The sequence below is a fragment of the Dendrobates tinctorius genome, unplaced genomic scaffold (assembly GCF_039654945.1).
Source record: "Dendrobates tinctorius isolate UK_male_01 unplaced genomic scaffold, ASM3965494v1 ptg000032l, whole genome shotgun sequence".
NCBI lineage: Eukaryota > Metazoa > Chordata > Amphibia > Anura > Dendrobatidae > Dendrobates > Dendrobates tinctorius.
In genome coordinates this window covers 584,171-606,895 of record NW_027361700.1, presented here as the reverse complement: position 1 = coordinate 606,895, position 22,725 = coordinate 584,171, and the positions used below count along the sequence as shown (strand labels likewise).

Here is a 22,725-nt window from a genome sequence, read left to right as displayed (position 1 = left end):
CTTTGCAGTTTTCACCAATTGTGCTTCCGCCCCTGCTCTAGAGAGTCCATGTATTTAATTTTTCATTAATGGGATGTGTCGATAATTTTAACAACAATTAAGCGAGCATGAATCAGGTGTGAAAATTAGAAAGTTAGCTTAATGGAAATCTAATATGTGTTTTTTACTGACTTTGGCAGCATAAAATGGAAAAGTATTCCAACAAAATACAGCGCAGAACAGTTGTTTTGTTGATATTTTGATCTATGAAAATTGACCGACAGATTTCACCACAATTATGTCTGTTTTATATTACGTGCTGGTACATTTTTGTTTTACTTTTCACTAGACCTCAGAGTCCAAAAATACTTTTCTTCACAGCCAAATTTCTGTGTAGTGTTTTATTTAGTACCAGCATGTCATCCTGGAAGAGAGAAAGTATTTCTTTGTCTTCAAAAATTAAACATAGGCTAGACATACGCTAATGTTCAAAACTTTCCCACCCACGAGTGCCATGCAGGCAGACCAAATGGCCACTATACAGCTTATGAAGAGAAAGAGCCTCAAGTCAGGTTGTCCTCATCCAACCACCCTACTAGAGGTATGAACCAACAAAGTTATCCTACTCTGTACATGCTCCTCAATGGGTACGGGAGATGTTTACAGTCCTGAAAGTCATGACAGGGAAGGGGAAATAAGTCCTAATCCTTTTTGTACTCCACCTCCATATTATGGTAATTAAAATATATTGGGGTATTTTGAATATCTCCAAACATATGTGTAGGTCATTCATTCACCCAAAGAAATTTGGGTCTTAAAGATATTGTGCATATCATGGTATTAACCTGTTCTACTGATCACTTATCTCAATAACCTCTTGGCTACTAGAGCCTTTAGTATCAAAAGGGTCCAAGAAAGACACTTTGATGGCTCCTGCTTTGAGCCACTTACGGTTCCATGTGGCACTTTATGAGTTGCGCTTCTTATTGTGTGTATAAGTACATTATGTTGTTATAAAGGGTGTGGATCATACTTTACTCTGAGAAAGTGAGGTTGTGCGGAATAACTAGAAAATCTTGTAAATCCTATGATACTATATTAATACTCTTCATTATTCTTTATTGTATGATCAAACTCATTGCCAACATCATCTGCAACATTTAACGCTATATAATTAGCTCTCTTCCTGCCTTCATAACTCAAGTTAGAAGATGCTCATATGTGATTTATGAGCTTTTATATGTCATAGACTACCTGAAAGTTTAATCAATGCAGCCGCTCTAATCTGTCATTATCTTCTTCTTTATGCGCTAATTATTTTACAGAATTATAAACTGTAATATTTGGAAAACTCAGTAATGTAATAAAAATTGCCCTTCTGGCCATCAGCTCCTTTTTAAAAGATACACGTGAAAGTAATTGTACCTGCTCTGTCTGTTAGATAGGCCGCTAATTACAGCTTCCTCTTAATAGCTAGTAGTCTTTCTTACACATGTATTCTATAATATTGTCATTTTTACTTTTATCTGATGCATGCATACACCTTAGGGATTGCTTGGCCAATAAGACACTAAAGGCCTTCATAAACATTATGTTAAAGTTGTCCAAACCTGCCAGTATCGGCATCATTGGCCAAAAGTCTAATATGTATGTGGGCCCCCTGACGCATCTAATGTGTGACAGCCAGGAGACCCATGTACATATTAGACTATTGGGCGATGCTAACGATATTGGCGGTTTTGGTCTACTTTAGAATAATGTGTATGTAAGCCTTTATTGGGCTTCCTTCCTCTGTATTTCTGTGCCTCTAACAATTCTACATACGTATAATGCAGTCACATTCAATTTTTAAGGTATTTGCACTGTGCTGATCTGTTTTTTGTTTTTTTTCTGGCTCGTTAGAAAATATATATCAAAGCTTTTTGTGAGATGTGGGCATGTTTGGGTAGAACCAGGAGATACTCATAATGAGTCTTGGCTGTCCTAGTTTTGGATCCACTGAAAAAGATTGATTTCTCAAAATATGAATTACTTTGATAAAATTTCCCAATAATTGACAGATGATTTTTATTTCAGCTGTTAATAACTTCAGTCTATATACCGTACTTGCTGCATAGACAAAGTTTGGTATATAAATGGTGGACCCACTAGCTCACTGCTTATTTCAGCCCTGTGCTTCAGAATTTGTCTTGTTCTGGTGGATAATGTGCCATTATCCTCACGGGATCTAATTCAGTATATCCTTATATATTCCTTCTAAAGTTTTAATCAAGCAGTGGCAAATTTACAAACATTAAAATTGTCAAATCGACATATATTTATGCTTCACGTTAGAAACACCCGCAAATTCTTATTCTTGGGTGAGGTTTGCATAAGACCCACCTCTCGAGGCCCAGTTCGCTTGTTTATCCTGCCAAAATTGTGACATCTTACATCCACGATGAGGCCAGCGTTTTGTAAGAGACGGTGTTTTCTTGTTTTTCTACAACTACTTCAGAAGGAAGAAGTTTGTTGTATAGATTTATTGTCCTGGAGACAGAAGTTGGAAGGTTCAACAGAGAAGAAGATCCACTGGTGGGCTCTTATTAAAGATTAGTATTTTATTAACAGGCAAGAAAATTTCCAAAAGTTTCTGCCAATAATTTTCAAATTTCAGACCTAAACATCTGTAAAAGAAAATGAGATCCCCTTTGCGTACAATATTTCTGACAAGTTTGACATATTTTATGTCACATAAATACATTTATACCTAAGCACCATTTTTTTTGTAGTTTTTTCAGTACATGTTATTTTCTCATATCAACAAAGAGCCATATCTCAACTATTAAGTGAAAATTAAGGACCAAAAGAGTTTTAGCATAAAAAATAAATTTTATTGCATAATAATTAAAAACAACAGCAGAGCAACAATGCTAAAACAGGCAGTGGTAGACATAAATGGTAGATGATATCTAGAAAAGAATCCAAGTGGAAAGGGCATTACTCCCTCAAAGTACTCAATGATAAATCACATCCATGTAGTGTAAATATAATCTAGAGTGCCTTATTCATGAATCTGCCATATTTTATATAGTAGAGGTAATAGAGAGTATATCTTTTGCCAAAGAATTTATTTTAATAAATTCACTAGAATGTTAATTCTCAGCTGAGAAAAAAATGGGACCAATATAGTGTAATGTACATGACGCCGTGAGCAGTAACCACCACACGGAGAATAGATTAAATAGGTTACAAAAAGCTGCACCAAACATATGAGCTCACATAAAGTGGCAAAAGTTACAAATAAATACAAGTAATTGCCACAATGTGAGCCGGCATATTCACGAAGAGCAACATAAATAAACAGTTAGTTGCTCAGCAGAATAAACCACATATTAATGTGAATAAAACTGGGTGCAAATTGAAAAGAAAATGCAAATAATAACCTCAGCAAATATTGGCGCAGATAAGCCCATACAAATGACCAAACTAAGGCCAAAGCAAAGTATTCTCTACTAGGCAGAGAAAAAAAGACCTATTCATGCAAGTTGAACCGGATAACAATTGAAAAATAGAGTAACGTAACACTTACATGAAGTGACTATGTGCTGCCACTGCCTGCCGCCTCTACGCGCGTTGCGCCTTGGCTTCCTCCTGAGGAAGCCAAGGCGCAACGCGCGTAGAGGCGGCAGGCAGTGGCAGCACATAGTCACTTCATGTAAGTGTTACGTTACTCTATTTTTCAATTGTTATCCGGTTCAACTTGCATGAATAGGTCTTTTTTTCTCTGCCTAGTAGAGAATACTTTGCTTTGGCCTTAGTTTGGTCATTTGTATGGGCTTATCTGCGCCAATATTTGCTGAGGTTATTATTTGCATTTTCTTTTCAATTTGCACCCAGTTTTATTCACATTAATATGTGGTTTATTCTGCTGAGCAACTAACTGTTTATTTATGTTGCTCTTCGTGAATATGCCGGCTCACATTGTGGCAATTACTTGTATTTATTTGTAACTTTTGCCACTTTATGTGAGCTCATATGTTTGGTGCAGCTTTTTGTAACCTATTTAATCTATTCTCCGTGTGGTGGTTACTGCTCACGGCGTCATGTACATTACACTATATTGGTCCCATTTTTTTCTCAGCTGAGAATTAACATTCTAGTGAATTTATTAAAATAAATTCTTTGGCAAAAGATATACTCTCTATTACCTCTACTATATAAAATATGGCAGATTCATGAATAAGGCACTCTAGATTATATTTACACTACATGGATGTGATTTATCATTGAGTACTTTGAGGGAGTAATGCCCTTTCCACTTGGATTCTTTTCTAGATATCATCTACCATTTATGTCTACCACTGCCTGTTTTAGCATTGTTGCTCTGCTGTTGTTTTTAATTATTATGCAATAAAATTTATTTTTTATGCTAAAACTCTTTTGGTCCTTAATTTTCACTTAATAGTTGAGATATGGCTCTTTGTTGATATATACTGTTTTCTGAGTTATGCTATTACTTATTTCCCATTAACAGGGGATTTTTTTGGTACTTAATGTTATTTTCTCAGTAGAATCAGACTTTCTAGAATAATTATGTTCACATAACATGGTGCAAAAAGCTATATGTTAAAAATAGTGAAGCCTGCCTGGCTTCACGGACAATTAACCGTGATAATGATGGAGACAGATGTCTCTGGGTTTGGGCTCACCGAGTGAGGTAGAGTGGTTGCAAATTGCGAAATGTGCAGCTCTTGTTGTTAAAAGGACGTCTGCGAGTTGTTTACACCATTAACAAGGACAAATTATCTGTGGGAAATATCATCCAGATGAAAAATGTAGTAGGAAGCATAAAGATATATAAATGGGAACATGCAGGGTTCCTGTCACAGAGTCACATAATTCATTATGTAGTTGTTAAGTCATCGCAGAGTTAAAAAGTGAAGGTATACTTCAAGAACATTTAAGAAATAACTGAAAATAAAATGGGTATTTGTTAATTCTCTTTTTTTAGCGTTCCATGTGGCATAAACCAGTTTTGCGTGTAATTGATAATATGTATGTATAATACATTATTTTACTACAAGTCCTTTACTGCAGCGTTTTTTTTTATTTCAGCGCTGGAGTGGTGCTAGATTAAATTCCCTGACACTAGTATTATACTTAGCAGCCGCCATTTTCAACTGTTTCTCGAGCCGCTCCGATCCCTATCGCCATCTTGTGACCCCCAACTTTTGACTGACCGGAAGTCAATAGTAACGGTCACAAGCGCTCAGTGTCAGTCTATGAGAGCCTGGTACTGGACTTGTTGTGACTCTCATGGGCTTACATTGAGACATGATCTCCGGCTCACCCAGCAAACACTGGAGCGATCCGGCAGGTCACAAACTGCAGAAGTGGCTGGAGCTGACCATTCTACCGCTGCAATTAAAAAAAAAACGTTGGGATGGTGCTTTAAGTTTCAAATGTTGTTGAAGAGCCCATCATAGATACAAGACAATGACTTTTTTAACTTTTTCTGTTCCCTATTGTACAGACCAGAAAGCTGACAAAAGCAGAGCGCCAGAGGTTTAGTGAAGAAGTAGAGATGCTGAAAGGACTACAACATCCAAACATTGTCCGCTTTTATGACTCTTGGAAGTCCATCGTGAAAGGGCAGATATGTATAGTACTTGTTACCGAGCTCATGACATCTGGGACGCTGAAGACGTAAGGATATCATTATTTTTTACACTTACATTGATTCTGATAAGTACATGTATTTTTACAGCTTTGGGTTTTACCTTTTCAGCCTATATAAAGTGAAAACTGCATTCTCTATAGTGTTTTCTGTCATTTTCAGTTGATGACCTAGCCTTCAGTATATGATTGGGAAGGGGGTGGTCTAAAGTTGGGACTCCTGCCAATAGGTAGGACAAATGATCAGCACTCAACTGGAACTCCATTGCACCTGAAGTACCTGGCACAGATATGTCCATAGAAGAGTGACTGTGTTCAGTACTGCAACTGAGCTGTTGTGAGTTCATTTTCCCCTTCACCATTGAGGTCTGATGAACTCCCTCTTCTGGTGGAGGAAGGTAGTGAGGCTGATTACAAAGCACCTGAGCAGAATGATGATAACTGGGTGACTGGAATTGCTGACTGGATATAAGGCAGCCGACGCCCTTCTGCCTTGCGGGTGATTACTCTGAAGGATTCTTGGAGACTAGTCTGATTCCTGCTCCTCAAAAGCTAAGTTTTCTGCTCTACTTTTTGCATTTGTGTTTTGGTTTTGTTTTGCCTTGTTTTTCTGGATTTCTGCCTTTCCCTGCTGGGTGAGCTGAATTCCTTTTTGCTCTGTCTTCAGATAATACCTGAGTACTGTTTTAGTGTTTTTGAAGCCTAGCGTCTTCTGGGCTTTTTTCCTTATCGGTCTGTTGGCTCTTGTTTTTGAGAGGGTTTTGGCGGATTGCAGACAGCAGCTTTTCTATTCTGTCCTATTTAGTTAGCTTTCGCCCCATCATTTGCTCAGCCTATCTTTCTATCTGTGTGAGTGTTTTTTCATCTTGCTTCACCGTCATTATATGTTGGGGGCTGCCTATTGCTTTGAGGTCTGCTCTGGGGCAGTTTAGATTTCCCTTTCTGTCTTTAGGCTATGTAGTTCTCCGGCTGTGATCGAGGGGTCTAGGGCACTGTAGGAACCCCCCACGGCTACTGCTAGTTGTTGTTGTTAGGTTCAGGGGTCTGCAATCCGATAGCTGCCAACTTCTCTGGTTTTCTGGACTTAGCTAGTATTTCTGTTTTTGCCTCCTACGGTGACTCATTCATAACACTGAGCCTTATTTTACCTCCATAATCATGCCTAGATAGCCAACCCTAAGAATGCTGCAAATTAATATTCATCATTTTTATAAATCCTCTCTAGATAAGCCCCAAATTCTGTCCATTGTAAATACAGAATAAACCAAAATGAATATAATATTACATTTACAATAGACTATAAGCAGGCTAGTCCAATGAGAATATGAAGCCTCCTGACCTTACACCCAATTTACTTGTGTTCTCCATAACTGATTTCCTTGCCTAGAGAATTTTCTTCTTTGCTTCTTTTCTGAATGAACACGATTCTTCCTAAAATTGTCTTACTGTTGATATTTTAGCTACTTGAAGAGATTCAAGGAGATGAAACTGAAGGTTTTGCAAAGATGGAGCCGTCAAATTCTGAAAGGCCTACACTTCCTCCACACCCGATCTCCTCCGATCATTCACCGTGACCTTAAATGTGACAACATCTTCATTACGGGGCCCACAGGCTTTGTAAAAATTGGGGACCTGGGACTTGCCACGTTAAAGAGTGCTTCTTTTGCGAAGAGCGTTATAGGTAAAATATTAAGAGCTAAGGTTTTCAGATTCAGAAATGTAGAACATGTGAATCCAACCATGGTATCTGTAGTGACACCTTTACCACTCTGATTCCATGGCAGAACAGAGGGTAGGTCACCTATGAACTACTGTAGAACTGTATTTGTAGGCGGACTAGGATTATACAGCCCATCGGAGGATAACATTCATAGTCTAGACAAGTACATTAATTATGTCAAATTATATCATTATTACTAGCAAAAACCTACATTTCCTTGATTGCCAGTCTGGGCTTGAATGTGCCATGTGAGCAAGTTAGCAGTAATTTGAAATAATTAAAAATTAATATTCGCTCTTAAGAGTTTTTCTTAAAACATGATTTTGACATCGTGTTTAATATCCGCAGGCACGCCAGAGTTTATGGCCCCAGAGATGTATGAAGAGAAGTATGATGAAGCAGTTGATGTCTATGCCTTTGGGATGTGCATGCTGGAGATGGCCACCTCTGAATATCCCTATTCTGAATGCCAGAATGCCGCTCAAATATACCGCAAGGTGACCTCGGTGAGTATCCACGACCAGATATATTCACATGTGGCTGCTTTAAAATGTTGTAATCCTTGAGGAATATTTGGAAGCAAAATTTCGGTTCAAAGAATGGTATAAAATATGTTTCAGTAAATGTAACGGGCAAAGTAGAATATGTTATTGCATAAAATTATCCATATGAAAATCACAAATAGCACACATCAAAATATTACACCATGGCATCCACATCCACTAAACCTATGTGTACTTTAGGGTAGGGGAACTGCACACACTGCATTTGGTTACACATATAAGTAAGTATGCATAGATCACATTTATACAATCAGTGTTGTCATATTCAAGCAGTTCACTTTGCAGAAATCCTTAACAGATGGCGACTGTGCTGACTACTTGCCTCCATCAGCTGTTCGAAATGGAGGACCATTTTGATGGAGGACCATGGGATTTCCATAGTATCCAATGTTTAGTTGGTGCATCCCGCCGTCCCCCATAGTTTTGTTGAAAATAACTTTGGCTTTAGTTAATGGTGAGAGACCTAAGTATTGGACCACCATCTGTAGACTATGCACAGTAGGGCAAATGGTGGATGTGGTCTGCTGGAGATGTTCCCTAATAAATTCTGCTTACTGAAAGTATTTTCAATTGTCCCTTCAGGTATTTTAGAAGAATTTTAGATATTTGATATGTTTATAGAAATACATCTGACATGTGTCAGTAATATTAATCCCCAGGCCTCCTACACGGAGCAGGAGCACATGGAATCCCTCCTGTACTGAGCCAGAGGCCCATAAAACACCTCTCTGTATAAAATTGGAGTCATCCAGAGGACCAGCAAAGCTCCATGGTCTTCTATTATTGCGATATTACAACGTTGTACAAAGCCACAATACAGCATTGAGAGTGTCCATGAGCCGTATACTTGCCACTCCAGTTAGGTGCTCAGATAGTCATTTTACATGGTTTCTACACTTTACAGTAGTGTCAGGTGGGAATTCTTCTGCATAATACAGTATCACCACTGAGGATCAGATTAGGTAAAATCTCATTTACATCCTCCAAGGAGAATTTATAGAGAAAATTGACTTGTTCTCAGAATTGTCCCTGCAGAAAATTAGTTTATGCAATTTATGCTCTATTAAACATCATGTTGGCTCAGTGGTTGGCACTGTTCCTTTGCAGCGCTGGGGTCCTGGGTTCAAATCCCACCAAGAACAACATCTATAAGGAGTTTGTAGGTAATCTAGATTGTCAGCCCCAATAGGTACAGTGAAGATAATGTCTGTAAGGCGCTGTGGAATTAATGGCGTTAAATAAGTGAGCAATAATAATTATAAATAATGCTGTACATACAGTGGGGAAAAAAAGTATTTAGTCAGTCAGCAATAGTGCAAGTTCCACCACTTAAAAAGATGAGAGGCGTCTGTAATTTACATCATAGGTAGACCTCAACTATGGGAGACAAACTGAGAAAAAAAAATCCAGAAAATCACATTGTCTGTTTTTTTTTCATTTTATTTGCATATTATGGTGGAAAATAAGTATTTGGTCAGAAACAAAATTTCATCTCAATACTTTGTGATATATCCTTTGTTGGCAATGACAGAGGTCAAACGTTTTCTGTAAGTCTTCACAAGGTTGCCACACACTGTTGTTGGTATGTTGGCCCATTCCTCCATGCAGATCTCCTCTAGAGCAGTGATGTTTTTGGCTTTTCGCTTGGCAACACGGACTTTCAACTCCCTCCAAAGGTTTTCTATAGGGTTGAGATCTGGAGACTGGCTAGGCCACTCCAGGACCTTGAAATGCTTCTTACAAAGCCACTCCTTCGTTGCCCTGGCGGTGTGCTTTGGATCATTGTCATATTGAAAGACCCAGCCACGTTTCATCTTCAATGCCCTTGCTGATGGAAGGAGGTTTGCACTCAAAATCTCACGATACATGGCCCCATTCATTCTTTCATGTACCCGGATCAGTCGTCCTGGCCCCTTTGCAGTGAAACAGCCCCAAAGCATGATGTTTCCACCACCATGCTTTACAGTAGGTATGGTGTTTGATGGATGCAACTCAGTATTCTTTTTCCTCCAAGCACGACAAGTTGTGTTTCTACCAAACAGTTCCAGTTTGGTTTCATCAGACCATAGGACATTCTCCCAAAACTCCTCTGGATCATCCAAATGCTCTCTAGCAAACTTCAGACGGGCCCGGACATGTACAGGCTTAAGCAGTGGGACACGTCTGGCACTGCAGGATCTGAGTCCATGGTGGCGTAGTGTGTTACTTATGGTAGGCCTTGTTACATTGGTCCCAGCTCTCTCCAGTTCATTCACTAGGTCCCCCCCGCGTGGTTCTGGGATTTTTGCTCACCGTTCTTGTGATCTTTCTGACCCCACGGGGTGGGATTTTGCGTGGAGCACCAGATCGAGGGAGATTATCAGTGGTCTTGTATGTCTTCCATTTTCTAATTATTGCTCCCACAGTTGATTTCTTCACTCCAAGCTGGTTGGCTATTGCAGATTCAGTCTTCCCAGCCTGGTTCAGGGCTACAATTTTGTTTCTGGTGTCCTTTGACAGCTCTTTGGTCTTCACCATAGTGGAGTTTGGAGTCAGACTGTTTGAGGGTGTGCACAGGTGTCTTTTTATACTGATAAGTTTAAACAGGTGCCATTACTACAGGTAATGAGTGGAGGAAAGAGGAGACTCTTAAAGAAGAAGTTACAGGTCTGTGAGAGCCAGAAATCTTGATTGCTTGTTTCTGACCAAATACTTATTTTCCACCATAATATGCAAATAAAATGAAAAAAAAACAGACAATGTGATTTTCTGGATTTTTTTTTCTCAGTTTGTCTCCCATAGTTGAGGTCTACCTATGATGTAAATTACAGACGCCTCTCATCTTTTTAAGTGGTGGAACTTGCACTATTGCTGACTGACTAAATACTTTTTTTCCCCACTGTACTTACAAAGGCCTTTTCACTTTGTAAGGTAATTTCAACCATGTACCATAATCACCAACAAAATTTGCAAGATTTTGCCACTGTGGATCCTGACATATCATCTGACACAGGAATATGCTCCGAGCAGTTTTCTAGATCATGTATTGCACATTACTCAAAGGAGTAAAGAAGTGATTTCATGCACCCGGTCCTTTCTTCGGGCACATTAGGAGCAAAATTTAGAATGAAAAAAAAAAAATCCAACATAATAAAATATCTATCATCGACCATTAATCAAGGGGAGGAATTTTTTGCTGGTACTGATGTTGTTATGGTGACTGGAGCTGTATAATATTATACTATGTCTGCGGACTATCTGCGTAATTTGCATGCACAGACTGCGGCAGGGGAGAGCGAGGATATATGAGCAATGTAAATACATACTGTTAGTATTATAGATAATGTTTTCTTAGGATGGAGGATGTTTTATTTCGCTATATATATGATGAGAAATGTTCTTTTATAAGCTTGGTGACGCGTGGCTATGGTTATTGCATTGCACAGATGGAAGGTTTCATTGTATTATGTTTTCAAGTAAGGTGCGTTGAATCATTTGGGATGAAGTAGATTAATATTGGCAAGTGCCCGACATGTCCTGTGGACTTCAGTGTTATATGGCCGTCATTTCATATAGAGAGGTATGAGTCTAATGAAACTGTTAATGGAAAATGTCATCAAGACTTGATAAGAATTTTAGATAAGGGGAGAAAGAAAGGTTTGTTCCCTCCATGGTGTACAATGTTCTAGGGTAGGAAAATGACTGCTTCATACAAAGTAAGAGATAACTAGTCAGATGATCGCGGGCTGTGCCACAGGAAAGAAGTCAATAAGTCACGGTAGATTTACCAAGATAATATACCCAAAAAGTCAAATATAGTAACCAATGTTATGATGAGTCACCGAAGGAGGAAAAAACAAAATACCAGCTAAGTCCAGAAAAACCAGAGAGGTTGGCAGCTATCGGATTGCAGACCCCTGAACCTATCCACAACAACTAGCAGTAGCCGTGGGGGTTCCTACGGTGCCCTAGACCCCTCGATCACAGCCGGAGAGCTACATAGCCTAAAGACAGAAAGGGGAAAAACTAAACTGCCCCAGAGCAGACCCCAAAGCAATAGGCAGCCCCCAACATATAATGACGGTGAAGCAAGATGAAAACACTAACACAGATAGAAAGATAGGTTGAGCAAATGATGGGGGCCAAGCTAACTACATAGGACAGGATCGGAAAGCTGCTGTCTGCCATCCGCAAAAACCCTATCAAAATGAGCCAACCGACTGATAGGAAAAACAGGCCCTGAAGTCGCTCGGCTTCAAAAGACTATATCAGCACTCAGGTATATTCTGAAGACAGAGCAAAAGATCAACAGATCAGAGACAAAAATGGAATTCAGCTCACCCCCGGCCGGGGATGGCAGAACTCCCAAAAAACAAGGCAAAGCAAAAACAAAACTGAAGAGTACAAAGCAGAGCAGAAAAACTTAGCTTTGAGACGCAGGAATCACACTGGTCTCCAAGAATCCAGCAGGAAAATCACCAGCCAGGAAGAAGGGCGTCTGCAGCCTTATATCCAGTCCTCAATTCCAGCCACCCAGTTATCATCTAGCTGCCCAGGTGTTTGGTAATCAGTCTCACTACCTTCCTTCACCAGAGGAGGGAGTTCATCAGACCTCAATGGTGAAGGGAAAAATGAACTCACAACAGTACCTCCCCCTTGAGGAGGGGTCACCGAACCCTCATCCATGCCACCAGGGCGATCCGGGTGAGCCCGATGAAAGGCACGCACCAATCTTTCGGCATGAATATCAGAGGCAGAGACCCAGGAATTATCCTCCTGACCATAACCCTTCCACTTAACCAAATACTGGAGTCCCCGTCTAGCCAGACGGGAATCCAGTATCTTCTCTACCTCAAATTCCATGTTACCTTCAACCAATAGAGGGTCAGGAGGTGCCACCACAGGAACTACTGGTTCAACAAACCTCTTCAACAAGGACTTATGAAACACATTATGAATTTTAAATGTGACAGCAAGAGCCAACCGAAAAGAGACCGGATTAATAATCTCCAAAATCTTGTAAGGTCCAATAAATCTAGGCTTAAACTTAGGAGAAGCCACCTTCATAGCGATATTTTTTGATGACAACCAAACCATATCACCCACCTTAAACTGGGGACCAACGGTCCTACGCCGGTTGGAAAACCGCTGGGGCTTTTCCTGGGAGAGAGACAACTTATCCACTACTTGGTCCCAGATCTGATGCATTCTCTCCACCACAGTGTCAACACCTGGGCAGGCAGAAGGCTCCACCTGCCCTGAAGAAAATCGAGGGTGAAAACCAAAGTTACAAAAAAAAGGTGACATCAAAGTGGCAGAACTAGCTCTATTATTTAAAGCAAATTCGGCCAAGGGCAAAAATGAAACCCAATCATCCTGATCGGCAGAAATAAAACATCTCAAATACGACTCCAAAGTCTGGTTTGTTCTCTCCGTCTGCCCATTGGTCTGAGGGTGAAACGCAGAGGAGAAGGACAACTGAATTCCCAGCTTGGAACAGAAAGTCCTCCAAAATCTAGACACAAACTGAACTCCTCTGTCAGATACAATGTTCTCAAGAATCCCGTGCAAGCGAACCACCTGTTGCAAAAACAAGGGCACCAACTCAGAGGAAGATGGCAACTTAGGGAGTGGTACAAAATGGACCATCTTAGAGAATCTATCACAAATCACCCAAATAACAGTCATTCTCTGAGAGACAGGCATATCAGAGATAAAATCCATTGAAATATGGGTCCATGGCCTCCTGGGCACCGGCAAAGGCATCAACAAGCCACTAGAGCGAGAACAAGGTTTAGACCGGGAGCAAGTCCCACAGGAATGCACAAAATTCCTGACATCACGAGACAAGGCGGGCCACCAAAAAGACCGACTCACCAGATCTCTAGTACCAAAAATACCTGGATGACCAGCCAATGCAGAGCAATGAACTTCAGACATCACTCTCTTCCTTCACTGGTCAGGAACATACAACTTTCCACTGGGACAACGCTCAGGTTTGTCCTCCTGAAACTCTTCCAGAGCACGTCTCAAATCGGGCGAGATGGCAGAAAGAACTACCCCCTCACCTAAGATGGTAGCAGGCTTAGTCACAACAGGAGAATCAGCAAGAAAACTCCTAGAGAGGGCGTCTGCCTTGACATTCTTAGTGCCCGGAAGAAAAGAGACCACAAAATCAAAACGTATGAAAAACAAGGCCCACCTAGCCTGTCTAGGATTCAAGCGCTTGGCCGACTCCAGGTAAATCAAATTCTTGTGGTCAGTAAGGACCACGACTTGGTGTCTGGCTCCCTCCAACCAATGTCTCCACTCCTCAAATGCCCACTTCATGGCCAACAGTTCCCGATTCCCCACATCATAGTTACGTTCGGATGGGGAGAACTTTCGGGAAAAGAAAGCACAAGGATTCATTTTAGATGTCACAGGATCTTTTTGGGACAACACCGCTCCTGCACCAATCTCAGAAGCGTCCACCTCCACCTGAAACGGGAGTGAGACATCAGGTTGCCGCAAAACCGGAGCAGAAGTGAATCTCCGCTTCAGCTCCTGAAAGGAAGAAACAGCCTCCGGAGACCAATTCAGCACATCAGCACCCTTCCTAGTCAAATCCGTTAATGGCTTGGCAATACCAGAAAAATTAGCTATAAATTTCTGATAAAAATTAGCAAAACCCAAAAACTTCTGGAGGGCCTTCAAAGAAGTGGGCTGAACCCAATCATAAATGGCCAGTACCTTGGCCGGGTCCATTTCAATAGTTGATGGAGACAAAATAAATCCCAAAAATGAAACCCTCTGTACCCCAAAAAGGCATTTCGATCCCTTGACATACAGGGAATTCTCCCTCAAAATCCGGAACACAGTCCGAACATGTTCCACATGAGAATCCCAATCCTTGGAGAAGATCAAAATATCATCCAGATAGATAATCAAAAATGTATCCACAAAGTCTCGGAATATATCGTTCATGAAGCACTGGAAGACAGAAGGGGCATTAGTGAGCCCAAAAGGCATCACCAGGTACTCCAAATGTCCCTCCGGAGTATTAAACGCCGTCTTCCATTCATCCCCATGCTTAATGCGAATAAGATTATACGCCCCCTGAGGTCAAGCTTGGTAAACCAGCAAGCACCTTTAACTCTGGAGAATAGATCGGAAATCAGGGGTAACGGATACTGATATTTAACAGTAATTTTGTTGAGGGCACGATAATCAATACAAGGCCTTAATGAACCATCCTTTTTAGCCACGAAAAAAAATCCAGCACCTAAGGGTGAAGAGGATGGTCTAATATGACCCTTCTCCAATGCCTCCTTAATATAGGATCGCATAGCCTCGTGCTCGGGTACAGATAAATTGAAAAGCCGACCCTTGGGGAATTTACACCCCGGGTTCAGCTCAATTGCACAGTCATAACTCCTATGAGGAGGCAAAGATGCAGACTCATTCTCACTAAATACATCATAAAAGTCAGCCAAATAGTCAGGAACATCATGCGACTGGGGAGAGGTGGAGAAAACGGGAGCATCACTAAGGGCACACCGACAACCCCAACTCACCACAGACAAAGATTTCCAATCCAGAACTGGATTATGGATTTGCAACCAGGGAAACCCCAGAACAATGGTATCATGCAAATTATGCAACACCAAAAATCTGCAATTTTCTTGATGGTCTGGGGCGACCCGCATTACCACCTGGGTCCAAAACTGAGGTTTATTCTTCGCCAAAGGAGTAGCATCAATAACCCTCAAAGGGATAGGCGTCCGCAGAGGTGTCATAGGAAATCCACAACGTTTAGCAAAATCCAAGTCCATCAGGTTCAGAGCTGCTCCTGAATCCACAAAAGCCTTGGCGGAAAATGTGGACAGGGAGCAGATCAGAGTAATTGCCAGAAGAAACTTAGGTTGAACACCACCCACAGAAAACGTGTGTGCACAATGTTTCTCTTGTTTAGGGCAGACAGAAATAATATGCGAGGCATCTCCACAAAAAAACACAGCTTATTACGCCTTCTGAACTCCTGACGTTGCACCCTAGACAAAGCTCTATCACATTGCATAGGTTCAGACATTTGTTCAACAGGTGGCAACATCTCTCATGTAGTTTTGCGTTCACGTAAACGCCGATCCACCTGAATGGCTAATGACATAGAATCGTCAAGACCAGAGGGAACAGGAAATCCCACCATAGTATCTTTTACAGTTTCTGACAAACCCTTCCGAAAGAGGGCTGCCAAGGCACCATCATTCCAGGTAGTAAGGACCGCCCACTTTCGGAATTTTTGACAGTACAACTCTGCCGAATCCCGACCCTGGCTTAATGCCAACAGGGTCTTTTCAGCCTGATCAATAGCATTAGGTTCATCATACAACAACCCCAAGGCTTGAAAAAATGCGTTCACATTATTCAGAATAGGATCATCAGGTTTCAAAGAAAACGCCCAATCCTGGGGATCGCCACGCAGCAAAGAGATGACAATTTTAACCTGCTGCGCAGAGTTCCCCGACGAGTTAGGCTTCAAGGCAAAAAATAATTTACAATTATTCTTGAAATTCAAGAATTTAGACCGATCCCCTAAAAACACATCAGGAGTAGGAATCTTTGGTTCAGCAGCATGTGAATGAGCAAGATAGGCGGAAATTCCCCGCACTTCAGCAGCGAGCTGCTCCACACGATCAGACAATTGCTTCATCTCCATTGAGAGAAAAATTCCCCCTACGGCCTCAGAGATATAGAGGAAAAAATATGCACACAAAAAAAAAAAACATTCTGACACTTTTTTTTTTTTTTTTTACAATTCTCTCCTGCTATTGAGTACCCTAGGATCTGCGGTATGGCTGGTGATTCTGTTATGATGAGTCACCGAAGGAGGAAAAAACAAAATACCAGCTAAGTCCAGAAAAACCAGAGAGGTTGGCAGCTATCGGATTGCAGACCCCTGAACCTATCCACAACAACTAGCAGTAGCCGTGGGGGGTTCCTACGGTGCCCTAGACCCATCAATCACAGCCGGAGAGCTACATAGCCTAAAGACAGAAAGGGGAAAAACTAAACTGCCCCAGAGCAGACCCCAAAGAAATAGGCAGCCCCCAACATATAATGACGGTGAAGAAAGATGAAAACACTAACACAGATAGAAAGATAGGTTGAGCAAATCATGGGGCCCAAGCTAACTACATAGGACAGGATCGGAAAGCTGCTGTCTGCCATCCGCAAAAACCCTATCAAAATGAGCCAACCGACTGATAGGAAAAACAGGCCCTAAAGTCGCTCGGCTTCAAAAGACTATATCAGCACTCAGGTATATTCTGAAGACAGAGCAAAAGATCAACAGATCAGAGACAAAAATGGAATTCAGCTCACCCCCGGCCGGGGATGGCAGAATTCCCAAAAAACAAGGCAAAACAAAAACAAAACTGAAGAGTACAAAGCAGAGCAGAAAAACTTAGCTTTGAGGCGCAGGAATCAGACTGGTCTCCAAGAATCCAGCAGGAAAATCAGCCAGGAAGAAGGGCGTCGGCAGCCTTATATCCAGTCCTCAATTCCAGCCACCCAGTTATCATCTACCTGCTCAGGTGTTTGGTAATCAGTCTCACTACCTTCCTTCACCAGAGGAGGGAGTTCATCAGACCTCAATGGTGAAGGGAAAAATGAACTCACAACAAACCAAGTCACATTTCAAGTAATTCCATCAATCAGACATGGGTTTACTGCTTAAAGGAACACTGAAAATCTCCCAGCAATTCCTCCCTTATCTTTTCCTTTCTATTCTATTTTATCCTAATTTAAAATTAAAACTGAAAAATATATAAAGAAATCCTTTATATGTGTCTCTAGAGCTCAGCCATGCCCCCACTCCTTCTCCTCACTGTCATGTGTGTCGCTATAAGACAACTGCCTGCAGCAGGACCCTCTCCCTTCTGTCATGTCTGGAGTAAAACAAAATATCAGCTCAGTCAAAGATAGGACTGAGCTACTGAGATTAACCTCTGTGTTCTCTGCAGAATTTCCGCAAAACTAATTCTTTCAGGACAATTCAGAAAATTATGGAGACCACCAAATTGTTAGGGCAACTATATGTCCTGTTTAATTTTAAGGGTTTTTCCACTTTTTGAAAAGTGGATTTCAACCAATCAGATAGTAGTAAACAAACAGGGATAGTACTAACCCTCCTTCTGTCCAATGCCAGCAGCTCCTCCTCTGTATAGTTAATTATAGAACATTTAGTCATTGTAATAAAATCTTAAAGTCCGGATGGACTGTCTGCTTGGAGTATTGTCCACTTATGACAATCTAGTTGCAATTCCAAATTCTGAACCCCTGTTTCTATAACTTAATGTACGCTCTCCATACCATGTAACGTATATAACGAGTTGTAGGCAAATTTTTACACCATTTGTAATTTATTTCCCCCTAATTTATGTCTAAGCCTTTGAATTTTGGTGCTGGCTTCTGGGTTTGCAAATACCTTAGACATCAAGCAAAACAAATTGGTAGACTCTTACGGCTATTTATTATTTAACAGCCTTCGTCTCGATCTAGTCCATGTCAACTTGATGGATGAATGTTCTGTGGGAAGGTGAATGTTATGAAGCCTAGATAGGTCCAATAATGAAGGATGAAATCCAGCTTTACGAACAGATTCTTCTTTATTCAAACAAAGTTCGTAGAGCTTTATTTCTTCCTTCATTACTCAATTATCCAGGTCGTGGCAGAGCCAGTGCCTGAACTCAGAACAGATTGGTTAATATCAATGGTGAGCTGGAACCCATGTAATTTATTACTCAACAGGTCCACCAGGGTGTTTTCCTCCGTTATTTTGATTTTATTAAGCCATCGAGTTGCTGGTCTTCTTTGCCTTGTTTCTTCCATTCTTGCGACTTCCTTCTCCGGTGATTGCTCTCTTTGCATGAAGTGTCCAAAGTAGGCAAGTCGTAGCTTGATGATCCTTGATTCAAATTACATATCTGGCTTGATTTGTTCCAAGAAGAAATCAAGAAATATATCGACATTTGATATATTTAACTTTCATCGCAAATTGATAAAAATGACATGTTGTGCCGATCAAAAATATTGAAACTTAAAGGGTTTGCCCTACGACAACCCCTTTTTTTAACTTTTTTAACCAATTAAGCCAAATACCGACATGAATGGGGCTGCCAGAAACAGCCAAATCACCATTTCTACAGTATTCCCAACACTCTCACTTAAGTCCACAGAGAAGGACCAGGCATACTCGACCTGCTGTACAGACAAAATCTGGGAACTAGGGCCATTTTTCCTATCATTATTTTACATAAGGTGTTTTATTTTACAGTAAGGATTCCATTATTTTTTTATCGCTCTTCTGATTTTTAAGTTATACAAGAAAAATGTTGATGTTGTGAGGCAACCCAATAAAAGACATTTTCAAAGGCAAGATAGTTAAGAAGCAGTGAATGATGGATAATTTTACTTATATTAGTAACTTCAACACAGAATAATTTCCAGAAAGATTTCACCCTCTGTTGACCCCTGTAATCTCGTAATTTGTGGCCCTCCACATCCACCAGGTCTCCCGTTCCATCTTGTTATTGATTTATGTTTAGTCCATCAGATGTCTTTTTTACAGTCAAGGCACATAAGTTTGATTAGTGGAGCAGAGCGAAGCCAGTTTTCATGGAGAATTCATCCCAAGCCAGATGCAGCATTGACTATTATCTGATTACATACAGCCTGATTTTATTAACCTTGCATTAATGAATGTATGAGAACATGCTGGGATCTGATTATACAATATGCAGAGCAGATAACAATTGCCTCTCAAGCATAGATCCTTGTCGACCGGCATTTTAGAAGAATGTGAAATCTAGCTCCATTTTAGTTTATTGTCTTATCCTTAACATTATTAAAGGGATTGTCCACCTCTGGACAAGCCATTACTAATGGGGCCAGGGAGGTTAAATAAAAGAAAAAAAGCAGACTACCACTGTTATTCTGTACTCAGCACTGTATCCTTCGATTGTCTCCTGGCATTAGCATCTGGCGGGGGGCATTATGTGAGCATTGTACCCACCAATCAGCATTCATATTTCATCTGAGCATAAGAATCAGTGTTAAGCCTGAGAGGACAATTAATGCACTGCAAGTCTGCAACCAACTAATGGCCGTACATAGGCTTCAAATCTCATGTGATGCCCCCATCGGATATTGTTCATAGGAGATTGACAGGAAATGCAGCGCTAAGTACATGGAAGCCAACAGTCCAGGAAGTATGTTTTCTTTTATTTTTTTCACCTCCCTGGGCTCATTAATAATCAGTAGTTCAGTAGTAGAAAACCCCTTTAAAGGGGATTCAGGTTTGAAATTAAACAGACTATTCAGGTTTTTTAAAATAATGTTTTAGTCTTAGGATAGGCTATCAATATTATTTGTGTGAGGGTCAAACTCTGTTTAATAAAGGTGCTACAGATAATTTACTGTCTGCATTGCTTCCATTCTGCTCAACTCCATACTTTGAATGGCAGTTGTACTTGGTGTTGAAGCTTTGTTGGACAAAGCTGCAGTACCAAGCACAGCAAGGACAAAGAGACAATTTGTCAAAACCAATAGTGTATTTAGTAACGATATACAGTGCTGTGCAAATTAATTGGGACAAAGCATTTTTTTTTAAGTAAAATCATAAGTTGGTTACCAGTCAGTTAAACTGCTTTGAACAAGTGTTAGATACGCCATTAATTTTAAAACCTTGGATAACACCTCTAAAATTAATAAATATTTTCCAGCTTATGAAGTAATTCTGTGAATGGGTTATAGTCTCCATTTGTTAGTCTGTAGATCAATCTGCAGTCTCCTCTTACTAAGGGCAGGTGCAAACAGTCATAGATTCTCTTGTCTGAGAGTTTGATCATAATGTGATCTCTCAGATGAGAAGATGGGGAAAAAACTGTCTCCATCTTCTCTATGCCGTGAGTCTGCAGAACTCGGACTATTCTCAGATGAGAAGATGGAGAAAAAAAAACTGTCTCCATCTTCTCCATGCTGTGAGGCCGCAGAACTCGGACTGCATTAAGATGTCATCCAAGTATAGTCCAATGGTTTCAACCCATCCGTGGAAGTGCATGGCCGACTGTGATCCAAGTATTGGATCAAACTCAAATTTTTTTTCTCTGACAGTGGTCAAAAGATCGGATCGCACTTTCACCGTAAATACTCTCGTCTGCACCTGCCCTTTGCACGATTTTCTCGCTAGTCCTGATGAGGGGACATGGTGGAGTCAGATGTTCCTTATTCATGAAGAGTTACACTCCTCTTCATGAATCTGGAGCGTCTTACGAATGGCATACGCTCCTGTACAACACTCCAGAAATTCTATTCTAGTCTCCAACTCCGACTGTAGTAAGATTTCTGGCATAAGGAGCACCACAGCTCATCATGAATTAGAGGAGCTCTGGCATTGCGCCCCAGTTCCACACATGTTGGCGGAGCTAGGAGAAACTGGCGTGAAAACTCCAAAAGTGGCAAAACTCTTGTGCAACTCCAAGTTGCACCAATATTTTGTGACTTTTCAAAGCAAATTGTCTACATTGCTGGATTGTAGACAATGTTAGTCATAGATGGAGTATTTCTCAAGGCCTTTGTCTTTTTTTTCTTAACTATTGGAGACAAGAGTATATTGGCCATGTACAGTCATATGTAAAAGTTTGGGCACCCCTATTAATGTTAACCTTTTTTCTTTATAACAATTTTGGTTTTTGCAACAGGTATTTCAGTTTCATATGTCTAATAACTGATGGACTCAGTTATATTTCTGGATTCAAATGAGGTTTATTGTACTAACAGAAAATGTGCAATCTGCATTTAAACAAAATTTGACCGGTGCAAAAGTATGGGCACCCTTATCATTTTCTTGATTTGAACACTCCTAACTACTTTTTACTGACTTCCTGAAGCACTAAATTGGTTTTGTAACCTCATTGAGCTTTGAACTTCATAGCCAGGTGTATCAAATCATGAGAAAAGGTATTTAAAGTGGCTACTTGCAACTAGTTCTCCTATTTGATTGATGAAGAGTGGCATCATGGGCTCCTCAAAACAACTCTCAAATGATCTGAAAACAAAGATTATTCAACATAGCTTTTCAGGGGAAGGATACAAAAAGTTGTCTCAGAGATTTAACCTGTCAGTTTCCACTGTGAGGAACATAGTAAGGAAATGGAAGAACACAGGTACAGTTCTTGTTAAGCCCAGAAGTGGCAGGCCAAGAAAAATATCAGAAAGGCAGAGAAGAAGAATGGTGAGAACAGTCAAGGACAATCCACAGACCACCTCCAAAGACCTGCAGCATCATCTTGCTGCAGATGGTGTCACTGTGCATCGGTCAACAATCCAGCGCATGCATAACGCCTTTTTGTATGACCAAACAACTCAATCTTTGTTTCATCAGTCCACAGGACCTTCTTCCAAAATGTAACTGGCTTGTCCAAATGTGCTTTTGCATACCTCAGGCGACTCTGTTTGTGGCGTGCTTGCAGAAACGGCTTCTTTCGCATCACTCTCCCAAACAGCTTCTCCTTGTGCAAAGTGGGCTGTATTGTTCACCGATGCACAGTGACACCATCTGCAGCAAGATGATGCTGCAGGTCTTTGGAGGTGGTCTGTGGATTGTCCTTGACTGTTCTCACCATTCTTCTTCTCTGCCTTTCTGATATTTTTCTTGTTCTGCCACTTCTGGGCTTAACAAGAACTGTACCTGTGTTCTTCCATTTCCTTACTATGTTCCTCACAGTGGAAACTGACAGGTTAAATCTCTGAGACAACTTTTTGTATACTTCCCCTGAAAAGCTA

At 40.7% G+C, this 22,725-nt stretch overlaps 1 protein-coding gene across 1 annotated transcript in view; it reads left to right on the top strand.

The window, feature by feature from the left end:
- Positions 1–22,725, top strand: part of WNK4 (WNK lysine deficient protein kinase 4) — a 180,802-nt gene that overhangs the window by 97,322 nt on the left and 60,755 nt on the right. The window contains exons 2-4 of the mRNA XM_073572303.1: positions 5,495–5,667; positions 7,098–7,318; positions 7,706–7,863. Coding sequence (XP_073428404.1) covers positions 5,495–5,667; positions 7,098–7,318; positions 7,706–7,863 — 552 coding nt within the window. The remainder of the gene's footprint in view (positions 1–5,494; positions 5,668–7,097; positions 7,319–7,705; positions 7,864–22,725) is intronic.